This window comes from Zootoca vivipara, chromosome 5, assembly GCF_965207765.1.
Source record: "Zootoca vivipara chromosome 5, rZooViv2.hap1.1, whole genome shotgun sequence".
In the NCBI taxonomy this organism is placed as follows: Eukaryota; Metazoa; Chordata; class Lepidosauria; order Squamata; family Lacertidae; genus Zootoca; species Zootoca vivipara.
In genome coordinates, this window is record NC_142588.1 from 35,675,341 (window position 1) to 35,688,022 (window position 12,682).

A 12,682-nucleotide genomic window follows, 5' to 3' on the forward strand; every position below is an offset into this window, starting at 1 on the left:
GGGGTCCGATTGGATTTACTGGAACTTCAGAATGCCCACAGGGAAGAGGAAAAAAATAATCAGAGAAGAGAAGAAACTCAGGGGTGCTGTATGGAGGCCTGGATGACAAAATACTGCAAAAAGGGGGTGGGGTGAAGGGAGAGCGGGGTTGTGATTAATAGGATGGATTATTAGGATTAAAACTGGACTGCGGACTGCGGAACTTGCTGGATTGGAGGGTTGGAGCCGGAAATTGGGGATGAAAGGTTAGATTGGGAATAGTTATAGTTTAAAAGTGAATTGATTTTGGAAAAAGGTGAAAATATGGAGGCTTATAGAGGGGGAAAAAATTAGGCACGGGAAGAAAAATTGGAGTTTGATTTTTTAGTGATTTAGATATTCGGTGAAAATGATAATAGTCAAGTTTTAAAATAGTATGAGGTATAAAGGTGATTATATTATAGATTAAGAAACTGTTGAAGAGGATAAAAAAGGGACGAAAACTGGGGAAGGGGGGAGGTCGGGGAAGCCCACAAAATATGGTTTATTAATTATGAGTGAAAAAAAAGATTATTTTTGTTTTTTTTTGTTTTTTCTTCTTTTTTTGTCCTTTTTTCTTTTTTCTTTTTTATTCTTTTTGGTATGAGAATAGATGGTTGGATGGATGCCTTCCTGCGTACTGCCCTGATTTCCTGGAGCTCCCTGGTGGCAGGGGGGGGGAGGAGGACAGAAATCCAACCATAAAATGGACCATCTCTGACTGTTCACCTGCGTGGGATACTTCTGTGGCAGGGGAGGACCCATGGAGGGGGGTGGGAAGAAGGTGGAAAAGGTGTTCATGTATGTACCGTTTTGTTTTTTTTGTAATTTGTAAAATCAATAAAAATTATGTTAAAAAAAAGAAAAGAAAGGCAGTTTATGTGCCAGAACCAGGCCTCAACCCCAACTAAGAAACTGACCCAGAAAGTCAGTTTCATAAAAATATATATGTGATTTTACCTGTTCCAGCAGCGTCAGCTGATGGCAAAGTTGTTGTGCGGTATATTCTGTTAAGACATATGGCATTCCGTCTGTTTTAGAGTAAAAGCCTGAGAATTCTTCTGCTTCATTTGAATAGCATGGATTTGCTAAAGCTGATGTAATGCTATGCTTGCCTCTCTGATAAGGTGCAATAGTTTCACTTTCCTTTGAGATATTCCAATTAAAGCTCTGTACAAAAAGAACAAAAGGCATTTGCTCCGTCTATAACTTTACTCAGGCAAAAACGAACACATTATTACATAATGCAATATGTAGGTTAAGTTCAAAGACTAGTACCTGTACAGTAAATCTATGCAGTTAAATTTTATACCATCATATCCTAATACAACAATATCCATTTGAGAGCACAGTCCACAAGTCTAATTGAACAGGACTCTATAGAAGCCTATTATTTCTACTTCCCCCTTGTATTAAAGTAACTTTGACTTTTTAGTTCAATATTCCAAGTTGGGTTTTTGTTTTTTACATCATTCTCCATTCATGCCTAGTTGAAAGACTAACTATAAGCCTTAGCCAGAAAATAAACTATGGCTTGGGTTTATTAACATGTAACAAGATATGCTAACAGCAAATATTTCAACTGTTACCAAAAAAATCTTTGGTTAAAGAATATTTTGACAGAGTTGCCACGCTATTAATCTCTGTATCGCTAATTTAGCTCTGGTCAAAAATATGCTCCTTATCCATTTCTCCATACAGCCTCCAATCTTCTATTCCCAATACTGGTGATCTCCCTCTCTTGAGCTGATTATTTTCCATACTAGTAAGCTTTAAGGAAGTGTGATGGGGACAGATGCTGTAGGGGAGAAGAGGGGCGAAATTCCATTGTGCAAGCGGAAGTCTGCTACACTACCAGAACAGCAGCCCAGGAATGACCTATTATGATATTATATTTAATATTATAATTATCTGGCATGTCTCAGTCTAGGCTGTGAATGTAACTCTCAGACCCTGTAACAGTTGTTGATGTTTATTGTATTGCTTTGGGGGAAACTCGTAATAAAAACTAAACAGATGGATAGACAGAAGAGCACATGCCAGGTGTGGCTGTCCGTAGAGCAAGTTAAAGAAGCCTCGTACCTTTTGCAAAAGATCTTTTGAGCTCTTTTTGCAGTGAAAGTGTAAAGGTTTTATTTCACTGGTTTCCTCCTCTTCTTCTTCTTCCAATTTTTCTGCCTGGAAGTATTCAGAAACATTGCTTTGCTTCCTGCTAGTAATGCTTCCCAGTAGTGACAGCAACCATTCGCCATAGCCATTGAGTGGACCTACCTACAAAGAGGGCATTGTTAGAGTCTTCTTCAGATTGTATCGGCCTTAATATCTCCAAAATAAACCCTGTTTTACTAGAGCAGGCATCCCCAAACTTCGGCCCTCCAGATGTTTTGGACTACAATTCCCAGCATCCCTGACCACTGGTCCTCTGAACTAGGGATAATGGGAGTTGTAGGCCAAAACATCTGGAGGGCCGCAGTTTGGAGGTGCCTGTACTAGAGTGATTTAGGAAACAAAACTCGTGGGTCCCCAAGGCATGTTATTTCCTCCCAGTTCAATTATATCTTATAATGTTGATGCAATCTTGCATGTCATGACTTACTTAGATGACATCCACCTTAAATTTCCTGTAAATATAGTGAATTACCTTGGAAATGATAACGCCTTCTAGTGTACTCATAAAATCAGGATTTACTGCAAAGTCTACAGCATAGCAGTCTTTAATCCAGGTTTGCAGAATGGCGAAGCTACGGTGACATATTTTGCTAAGCAACGAACATGAGTCCAGGCTTGAACTAAGAACAACAGAAAGTTGGTGAATAAATTGACATTTGAATATTCCACCAATTATAATTAATGTACTTGAAAGGATTATGTGTCTCAGTTTATCTCTTCCAGAACACAAACAAGAAGTGTAGCTTCCTTTTTTGTAGCTTAATAAGAAAGGAAAGCTATTGTATGTATTTGTTGGCCACATGCATTTGTTGGCCAAAACACTCAGCCAAGAAGAGGATTCTTTCTTTAATTTGCAGTTGTATCTTGTAAGAAATGATATAAATCCCATCTAACTTAAATGAATGCTTTTAGTTTCAAAATAAAGTGATCATTCACAATTTCAAAGGAACAAGGAAAGACTACTGATACATCTATGCTAGTAAACTGGAATGTATCAAGAGTTCAGCTTTATTTCAACACTTACCTGGGTAATGTGATTCTGATTCTATCAAGAAGAAATTGAAAAAATTCTTCTTGGGAGCAGAAGTATCGAAAGGTGAAGAGGAATTGCTGTACATAGCCTTCTAAAAATGCATTTCTGCAGAGTACAAGAAAAAAAATCAATATTGTAAGCTCAAGTGTGCTTTCTTGGAATCAAGCACAGCAAAAGATAGAAAAGTGAAAGGAAAGAGATTCAATTACTGTCACTTGAATTCCCACAATCTCTATTTTCTTTTAAAAATTCCATGTTCAAAAATTTAATGACATTAAAGCACAATCCTACATTTTCAGGAGCTGCAGATAATCCTGAGTGATATCCAACTAAGTAATATAGTAGTCCGACTGAAATCATTTATCAAACCCTCTTATGTAAACAGGTCTATTGTGATTAAACCCCCTTATTTCAATGCGTCTACTCTATGACTAACATTGGAAATACCCTATTTCCAGTCCAGGTGAATTTTAAATGTGTTCACTCTTAAGTTGTTCGGTCCCATTCCAACATTAATCTGTGATTTAAAAAAATATGCAATTTGTACTTAAATACCTGTTTTATCCCAATGTGTTCATTTCTAAATGTTGATCTGGAATGCTCGATATAATCCAGAATTTGGGAATTTCAGAAAAAATAAGAGCTCCCTTTGCCTTCCTCAACCATGACATGATAAAATAATTTTAACTCTAAACTATAGGAACCCCCCCCCCCTTAGGTCCAGTACTTAAAATGAGAAACAGATGATCCCAGTCTCCATTGCCTAAACTTGGAAAAGAATTGTCCAAAGGAGTTGTGTTAACCTGGGACTGATTCCTTAACTTCTTTCTCACCTTACTTTTGCAAAGTAGTGAGAGAGACACTTCCCTTTCCATCTCACAGCATAAAGTGCATGGAGACTGAGATTAGAATTCACCTTCATTTCAAAAGGGAAGGGGGGGTGAGAACAGACATCACCTTTTGTGAGACTGCAGAACAGGCTGTACCTGGAATAGAGATATGCCATCAGCCCATGTGGCGTTCCAGCTTGTAGATTTCTTGGCTGACTTTGATTGTCATTACACGGGGCTCTATATTGGGTTTTATTTATATTATAGAAGAGGAGCATGCAGTCCAAGGAGCTAACGATGCCCAGAGCTTCACTGCTTGCCATGTTAACAACTGTAAGAAGGTTGCATGCCTCAACTCCCCATTTCTCTATAGACATAATCTGCAGCAGAAGGAGACAAGGCAGAGAAAATGGTACAGTGTTATTCCAATGATGCGGTGGAGAAGGGAAGGGACACAAAAGCACTACTAATTTGCACATCTCTGGGCATGCAAATCCTCACTGCCCTCCCAGGAGGTTTTTTTCAACTCTGAGCTAGGGCAGTTCCTTCTCCAGCATAAAATCCACCACCCTAATTCTGACAGTGGCCAATCAGATGCCTCCAGGAAGCTGCTCATTCTTGTGTGACCAATAAACAGGTCTGAGAACTGGTGGGGAACTATGGAAGTGGTGTTGATCAAAGGGATCCACTTCTGCACATTAAAATAGCAATGTTACTTTGGATTCTCATACTTCATTCCTCCAGCATTGAAGTGTGGCATGTAAGGGGGGGGGGATCTACAGTACTTCCTGCTGCATTGATATGGAAACAGTAGATACCAATTTCTAATTCAAAAATAAAACCAAAGAATTACCTGCAGATACTTCTTCACCAGGTCAAGAAACTGCACCTTTGATTTCATTTCTTCTAGCTGTCCCTTCAGTTTGGGCAACACTGTTTTCACTTCGCCACCTCAAGATTTAAAAAGTGCAGTAAGGGCCACTTTGTGTCAGCACAGATGCACAATTACTGTAACAACGCTCTTAAAATTACAAACTACAGATATACCTTTGCTTCTTTTCTCCTTATGCAACAACCTCTGGTAGAATTTTATACTCTTCCTATAATTCTTTGTCTCCATCGTTATCAGCTGTTCAAGTTCCTGGTGTGAAGGACAGATGGAAATGAAAGTATAATGATGTTGTGGTTTTACTTCTGATAAGCAGAAGCTGGTTGCAAATAAGAATCAATCAACAATAACACCTAGTATTTCCCCGAACAGTTAATATGCATAAAAGTTAAAGCTAAACATTATCACGTTTTAACTATCTGTTAACAATTCTAACAACTAGCCATATGGGTCTGGTTCAGAAGTCTATAAATTTTGTTCCGATTAAACAACGGTTTATCAGACCCGGAACTGCGTTGTGTTCCTATATGCCATCTCTTCTCTGCAACATCCGATTATAACTGTGGTTTAAGGGCTCACTCCAAACCAGGATATGGAGGGCCGTTTGATATGGAATGAGCCCTTAAACATTTTACATGCTTGGCTATCACAAGAAACTGTAGTTTAAACAGAGGTCAGGCATACAAAGGAAGGAGGGAAAAGGAGAAAGCATACAGAAACATGGTTTGCTCCCAATCTGCTAATCGGTGGTTAATTGGAAATGAAATTGGAAATGAACGGGGTCATAGTATCAGAAGAATAGGTACTTAAACTCATTTAAGCAACATAAATTGTACTTAAATGCCTTTAAAATTACTGATGAACATAATTATTTTCATTAATATTATATGCACATCACATAACCATTTTCTTTCTTTCTCTCCCCCGCCCAGGAATACTGACAAGTCTATAGTCTGTTTTGAAATGAATGTTCAATGCCAGCTAAAGTAGACTTCAATGAAAGGTGTAAAAAATCAGGATGAATGAAACAAAGTATTTATAAAAATACTAGGGGAAATCAAGACTAGTCATGTGTCCCCAAACAAGTCAATGTCATGCAGGCATGTCCAACAGGTAGATCGTGATCGACTGGTAGATCACTGGACGGCTGTGGTAGATCACTGGGTCCCCCCCCCAACAATGCTCAACAACTTTGGCTCCGCTAAAAAGGCTCAACAACTTTGCTCTGCACCCCTAAAAATGAGGCTTTCCTTCCTTAAAAAAAAAGCTCATCAACTTTGATCTGAACCTCCCAAAAGGGGTTAGATCACTGCCAGTTTTTAACTCTGTGAGTAGATCACAGTCTCTTGGAAGTTGGCCACCCGTCATATAGGAAATAAAGACTTTGTTCTGTTTGCTTTCATTAAAAGATTTATTTTCCACAATTCTATCATGAGATACCAAAAGTAGCTTTGCCCAGTTCTGCAAGAGACACAATGTATGTATATCATTATGTGAATCCGGATGTATATCATTATGTGAATCCAGAATCCAGACTCCTTTCTTCGTGCATCTGATGTAGACCAGGGTATACATTCCTATTCAGGGTCACACTAACTGATGGCAAAAAGGGACTGTTGTTTCCCCCGAGCAAACAGTTCTTAAAGGGTGGAAAGACTAAGTGAAAACAACAATAATTCAGATTCTTCCCTGAGTTTCAAAACAGCTTTTCAAGTGGTAGGCAAAAATCCTATTAAAGAAAAATTACACAGAAGTCCTGGTACATTTCCCTTGGAAGGTGGCCTTAGCATGCAAGTGAAAACAGGCTGTGTGACTGACATGCCTGCAGTTATGCAATAAAGCCTGGTATTTTAATTATTTCCATTGGAAACAATTATCAACAAAGCACAGTAGTTAATTCTAGAATGAGTGACTTCTTAAATCAAATAAGTGCAGTCTGATTAGGGCTGTTTACCTTAAATAGCAGCGGCATTGCCTTATAGCATTCTATGTGCATGTGGGTGTTTGTAAATTGAAAAGCATTTTGTGAAATAAAAGAAATGGGAATACAGCCAACAAACTCAAAGACAAACCAGTTCTCTTTCTGGTTTGGAAAAAAAAATCATTAGGTTTAACTCAACACAAGCATTTGATCTGTTAAAGTAAGGACCATCTTCCATTCCTCTCCCTGAAGCTAAAGATGCCTGAAGGCAAAAAATGTTAAATTTCTTTGATAACAACACAAGGTGATATGTGAACTAATACAGTGGCTCTTGAGAACAGCCTTTGCATTTAAGTACATATTAAAGATCAAAGGTCAACATTCTTCAATTCAAAACATGTCCTCAAAAAAAAAAAAAAGGATGTCTCTGCTAAATACTTGACCTACTATGCAGGCAGAGAATTATACATCAAGAGTGCTAGATTTCTGTGAGCTTAATCGCTGAAATTGTAATGCTCATTGTAAGACTATACAAAACCCTTGATATTAGCTGGTAGCGAAAGCCCAGTAAACCATTTGGAGTATAGAAGAGACAGCACTAAAAAAACAACCCCAAAGTGTTTTATGGCACCTTAAAGACGAATACATTTATTACACCATAAGCTGCTGCGAACTCAAGCCCACTTTGTGAGATGTATGAAGTGAAATCTTAGTTGGCAGATACAAAAAGGAGCAAACTGTAAAGTCAAATGGCAACTCAACCAATGAACCCCATCAGCAGAAGCACTCCACAAAAGGGCTCCCACCGCTCCTTCCCTGGGGCCTGAGATTGGTCCCCAGTACAGTCATACTTCGGTTTAAGTATGCTTCAGTTTGAGTACTTTCAGTTTAAGTACTCCGCGGACCTGGAAGTGTTTACTTCCGGGTTCCGCTGTGCTTGCATGCACAGAAGCAATCTGTGTGCTTCGTGCATGCGCAGAAGCAATCTGTGCACTTTGCGCATGTGCAGAAGTGCTCCATCGGTGCTTCACGTACGCATGCTATCGCTGCTCGGATTTAGTACTTTTCGGGGTGCGAATGGCACCCCGGAACCAATTACTTAACCCAGGGTACCACTGTAAATGTTAATTTTTTTCATCTACAATACTGTCTTATTTATTTTATAGTACAGTACATTGATTATTGCCTTCATTTTATGGATCAATGGTCTCATTAGACAGTAAAGTTCATGTTAAATTGCTGTTTTAGGGGGTGTTTTTCATCGTCTGGAACGGATTAATCCACTTTCCATTACTTTCAATGGGAAAGTTCGCTTCAGTTTAAGTATGGACTTCCGGAACCAATTAAGTACTTAACCTGAGGTAACACTGTACATCTATGCCGGCAATAGAAACTGCAGTTGTGTAAGGGGAGGGGACAGGGGATTGCACTGCCTGGCAAGCTCATCTGCTTGTGTGGATGGAATGGTTTAACAGTGTGACATTAAATTCCACCCTTAGTCTTTAAGGTGTTGCAATACTCTGTTGTTTTCTCTGCAAGGGGCTAACATGACTGGAAGTATTTCCAAAAATTTTCCATTTCTCTTGTGAACAAACGTCTCAGCTTTCATAATCAGGTAGAATAGTTTAAGGCACAGCTTTGCAATTCTCCATGACTCCCCTTCGTGATCATGAAACATGAAGCCCAGGGAAGCTCCCTACCCCAACATTGCTCTTGATACTGTCCAAATTACACAAACCTACACTGGTACTTATATGTATTGCAAGTGGATATTGGAATAGTATGGACAACAGTAACTAGAGAAGCCCATCTTGCAAGGACTGGAGAAAATAGGTTTTGAAGCATATCCAGTGCTTTTAAATCACCCATGTGAATGGACCTTGTAGAAAGCATATGTAATGCACTAGCTTAGCTCTGCAAGAATTAAAATGTAGCCTGCTTTTCATGTTCTATATTACACCTTAAAAAGTGTCCCTGCCTGTTCATCCATTCTTGAAAATCAGGATACCTACCGCTTTTTTCGCATCTATGTCTTGTGTGTCATTAACTTTTCGCTTTCCAAGTTTTCTTATGTATTGATGTACTTCCAAACTAAAACATTCTGAACCATAGAATGCAGTGCTCCAACCAGGACAAAATCCACACAGTTCGGATAAGCAGGGAGCTTTGGTGCAAACATTTTCCTCCAACTTTAATAGAACCTGCTCTTGTTCTTGGTTCTCTGCTGGCAAGTCTGCACGGAGGTAACAGTCATTGGCTTGCAAAATTTCTCCACCATTCTTTTGTATTCCATCTGCAGTTTCCTGTGATTCGGTTTCCTTTTCAGAATTACCTTGTGGGAGGTCATCTGCAATTATGCCGGCGATAGAAACTGCAGTTGTGTGAAAACATGTTGATCACATTTCTTTCATCACACTGGCAACTGTCACCAAGCCAATTGGCATACAAAACACGCGCACACACATTATGTGTAGCAGCTGTGGGAATGTTCAGGGTTTATTAATATCCTTCCTAACTTGCGTTAGCAAGTTTCTTTACTTAGCAGAGTGCATTCCCCTTTATACAGCAGAAAACGAGTTGCAAACTCATGTGAGTTTCTGAGGACAATACACAATTCAATCTGGCTTGTCCAGATTGAAAGGTGCTCTAATGTTTTCCTGGTAAGACCCCTTGAATCCCTCCTAAAGGAATAAAGACACCACAGTCTTATTCATAAGCAATAAAAAGAAAGTTTACCTCACAATCGGGCAGAGCACAGTGTGATCCCTGAAGGCAGGTTTAAGGCTTAAAGTTACAAAATTATGCTAACAGTTTATCCCATAAGGAAGATGACCTGGGGGACTGCTTGGCTGGCAGCCAGCAGTTCATACCAAGAAGTTCGCAGGGTGAAAAGAAGATGGAAAAGAGAGAGAGTGGCAGCATGCCTTGTCCTTTTACCAGATCTGGAAAGGTCACGCCCACCCACTAGTCACATGCAATGGAGGATGTTCCAGGCCAGGAGGAACAGGAAGTTTCGACTGGCTGGACCAAACATTCCCTTGCATGTCCACTCTAGCAAAACAAGGAATGTTGTACTTGACTGCTCTCAATGGATTACATCCCACAGCAGCAACCTTAAAATTTATTCATGGCCAGGAACCACATGTCCTCTTCACACAGAAGCACAGCCACTGCAAATTTTCTGCAAGATGGGGCTCTATTCCACACGCCTACACTGCATGAGAGGACATCCTGTAGAGCCTTGGCTGCAACTGTACAAAGGTTCTAAAATGATTTCTCCCATTATGGTTTAAAGCTGCCCTACTTTCTTAGCTTTTTGAGGAAGAGACAAAACTCCTCTCCCAGTAAGCCTGTGGGCATTTAGCAGAGTGTGGCCTTATGTTCCTCCTGCTGTAGATTATATAGAAATATTACAATCAACGAGTATTCATGATATTTTCATTTTAACTATGTAATTATTTTTTGTTGAAAGTCAGCTTAAGCAATGAAGGGGCAGTGCACAAATGCTTAAAATAAAGAAATGTAAACAAAGGATGCTACTCAACCAGAATGATTACAGGATGGATATACTGTCCAACCATTCCAATGCAATCTTGTAGGCAAAATGAGGTTTCCAATGCACACTTGTGATTGAGAGTATGGATTAGCATGGCATCACAGCTGCTTTGGAATAGCAGTGAGTAAAAGGGAGTGAATCTTTGCTGCATCTTCACATGTGTGCACCCATAAGGGTATCCTGCCCTATTTCTACATTAATTTTTTTTTTAAAAAAATCAGCATGAAAATTCATCTTTCAAATATGCATTTTTTCAAAAATCTGCATTTCTAAACATTATTAGATTTATTTATTTTTAGCTGTATTTTGAACCAAAAGCAGAAACTATGAACATTTAGAAAATGCAAGCTGAGGTGGGGTGTGGGGTAGGAATCCTACTGTCTATGACTCAAAGAACATTTCTACCATGGTACTGCCCAGTGCACCAGCACTCAACTACTATCTTCCCTGAACACCACTGGACAGTGTACCCAAAAATAGCACAGAAACCAGAATTCTGCATAGACCCCCCCCCCACAACCTCACACACGGTTAGGTTTTTATATGGAGTACTTCTGTCACTGTGCCCAAGTTGAGGTTATCAGCTAAGAGCATGATTCACTACACAACCTCTCCCACGCAGGGTGTGGTGTCATCCACAGCCTCAGAAACAATATTGACATCATAATTAAAGACACTGACAAAAGAGCTGCTGTCATCACTATCAACAAATTGGGACTAGAAAAGAAGGCAAGACACAACTTTCCAATACCATTCTTCTACAGTCCCCTATTTTTAGCTCCCATTAAGAAAGTACAGTTGATACATATCTGAATGGTAGATTTAGGGGGAGTCTTAGGATATGCCTTGATGATGAGGCTGGAAGAAAAAACTCTTCCGGGAAGTGATTAGCTGCTGATCAGTTTTACAGATGCTCCAAGATCAACAGTCAATGGAGTCAACACAATAAGGGTAAGTAAAATAACAGAAAACTCACCTCCCGATAAGGGTGGGGTGGGAGACTTGTGAACACTCCACCACAAACTCGTAGACCATTGCAGTCCACACTAGAACAAAGTCCTAATAGCCCAGTGAACCCTCCTAAATCTACTGTTCAGGTAAGTACCAACTGTACTATTTCAGGAGGGTGTTGCTGGATTATTGGGTTGGGATGTACCACACAGCAAACCCAATTAGGGCGGATCCCAGCTGCAGTGGAGAGTACTAAGGCAGAAGGACTTGGTGCAAGACCATACCGCCAAAAGCAGCCTCTGCTGAGGCATAAGCTCCATCTTATGACTCCACCTTGTGAATGTAGCTAGGGATCCAACTGGCTGCCCAACAGATATCAATTAAAGGGGCGTTAGCAAAGAAAGCTGCCAAAGTGGCTGCCACTCTAGTAGGATGAGCTGTAATAGAAGATGGTTGGAGAAGCTTCAAAGCTCCATATTCCACCACAATACAAGCTTTGAGCCACCTAGATAAGGTGGAGGAGCTAACCATTTTGCCCAAGGAAGTGAGGTGAAAGGAAATAAATAAGGAATAAGTTAATCTACACGCTTTAGTCCTTGAGTGCACACTTCACATCTAATGAGTGCCAGGCCTTTTCCAATCGGTGAGCAGGGTTGGGACAAAACGTAGGGGAAACCAACTCTTGCTAAACATGGAATCTTAACAGAACTTTGGGTAGAAAGGAGGGGATGACTCTGTCCTTATGGAAAACACATAAATGCTTTGCTACAGATAGGGTCCCCAACACCGACACTCTATGAGTGGAAGGGACAGCTATTAGAAAGAGTTCATTCTCCTGTGCACCTTCCAATGTGATCTTTGCCATCATCAACATTACCTTTCTACATAAGACAAACAGGCCAGTCTCTATGTAGAAAATGAATGCACATAAATCTGACATCATAAACCTCAACATTAAAAAGCCGGATGGAGCAGGCAGCATTTTAACCACCATGGACACTCTGAAAGTAAGCATCTTGGAACAAAACAACTTCAGAGAAGGTGTGCAACATAAAACTGCTTAATTAGACTACATCAAGAGGTTCAAATGTGATCATTTGTGAACTGAACCTAGGCAAACTCTTTTTAGCATATTATATATGTTAATTGGTTCAACAATATGTGATATCAACAACTGTTTCGTGAATTAGGCAATTACTGCTCTGCACTTTTCTGTATATCATTTCCACCTGACCACACTATTTACAATTTCCCTACCCGCTGCCATCCATGTGTATGTACATAGTACTTGTAACTTGGGATATATATGCATCTG

The 12,682-nt window shown here is 39.8% G+C and overlaps 1 protein-coding gene across 7 annotated transcripts in view; it reads right to left on the reverse strand.

Moving 5' to 3' along the window:
- Positions 1 to 12,682, reverse strand: part of KNDC1 (kinase non-catalytic C-lobe domain containing 1) — a 71,932-nt gene that overhangs the window by 9,787 nt on the left and 49,463 nt on the right. For 6 of the 7 annotated variants that reach the window (XR_015950195.1, XM_088670389.1, XM_035138280.3 and 3 more), the window contains 8 exons: positions 8,873 to 9,231; positions 5,098 to 5,191; positions 4,904 to 5,001; positions 4,207 to 4,430; positions 3,212 to 3,325; positions 2,660 to 2,807; positions 2,101 to 2,289; positions 979 to 1,188 (listed from right to left, as the gene is read on the reverse strand). Coding sequence is in view for 6 of the 7 variants with exons in the window: in XM_088670389.1 (XP_088526515.1) it covers positions 979 to 1,188; positions 2,101 to 2,289; positions 2,660 to 2,807; positions 3,212 to 3,325; positions 4,207 to 4,430; positions 4,904 to 5,001; positions 5,098 to 5,191; positions 8,873 to 9,231 (1,436 nt within the window). In the remaining variant the exon portion in view is untranslated. The remainder of the gene's footprint in view (positions 1 to 978; positions 1,189 to 2,100; positions 2,290 to 2,659; positions 2,808 to 3,211; positions 3,326 to 4,206; positions 4,431 to 4,903; positions 5,002 to 5,097; positions 5,192 to 8,872; positions 9,232 to 12,682) is intronic. The other variant, XM_088670388.1, reaches the window with a different exon arrangement.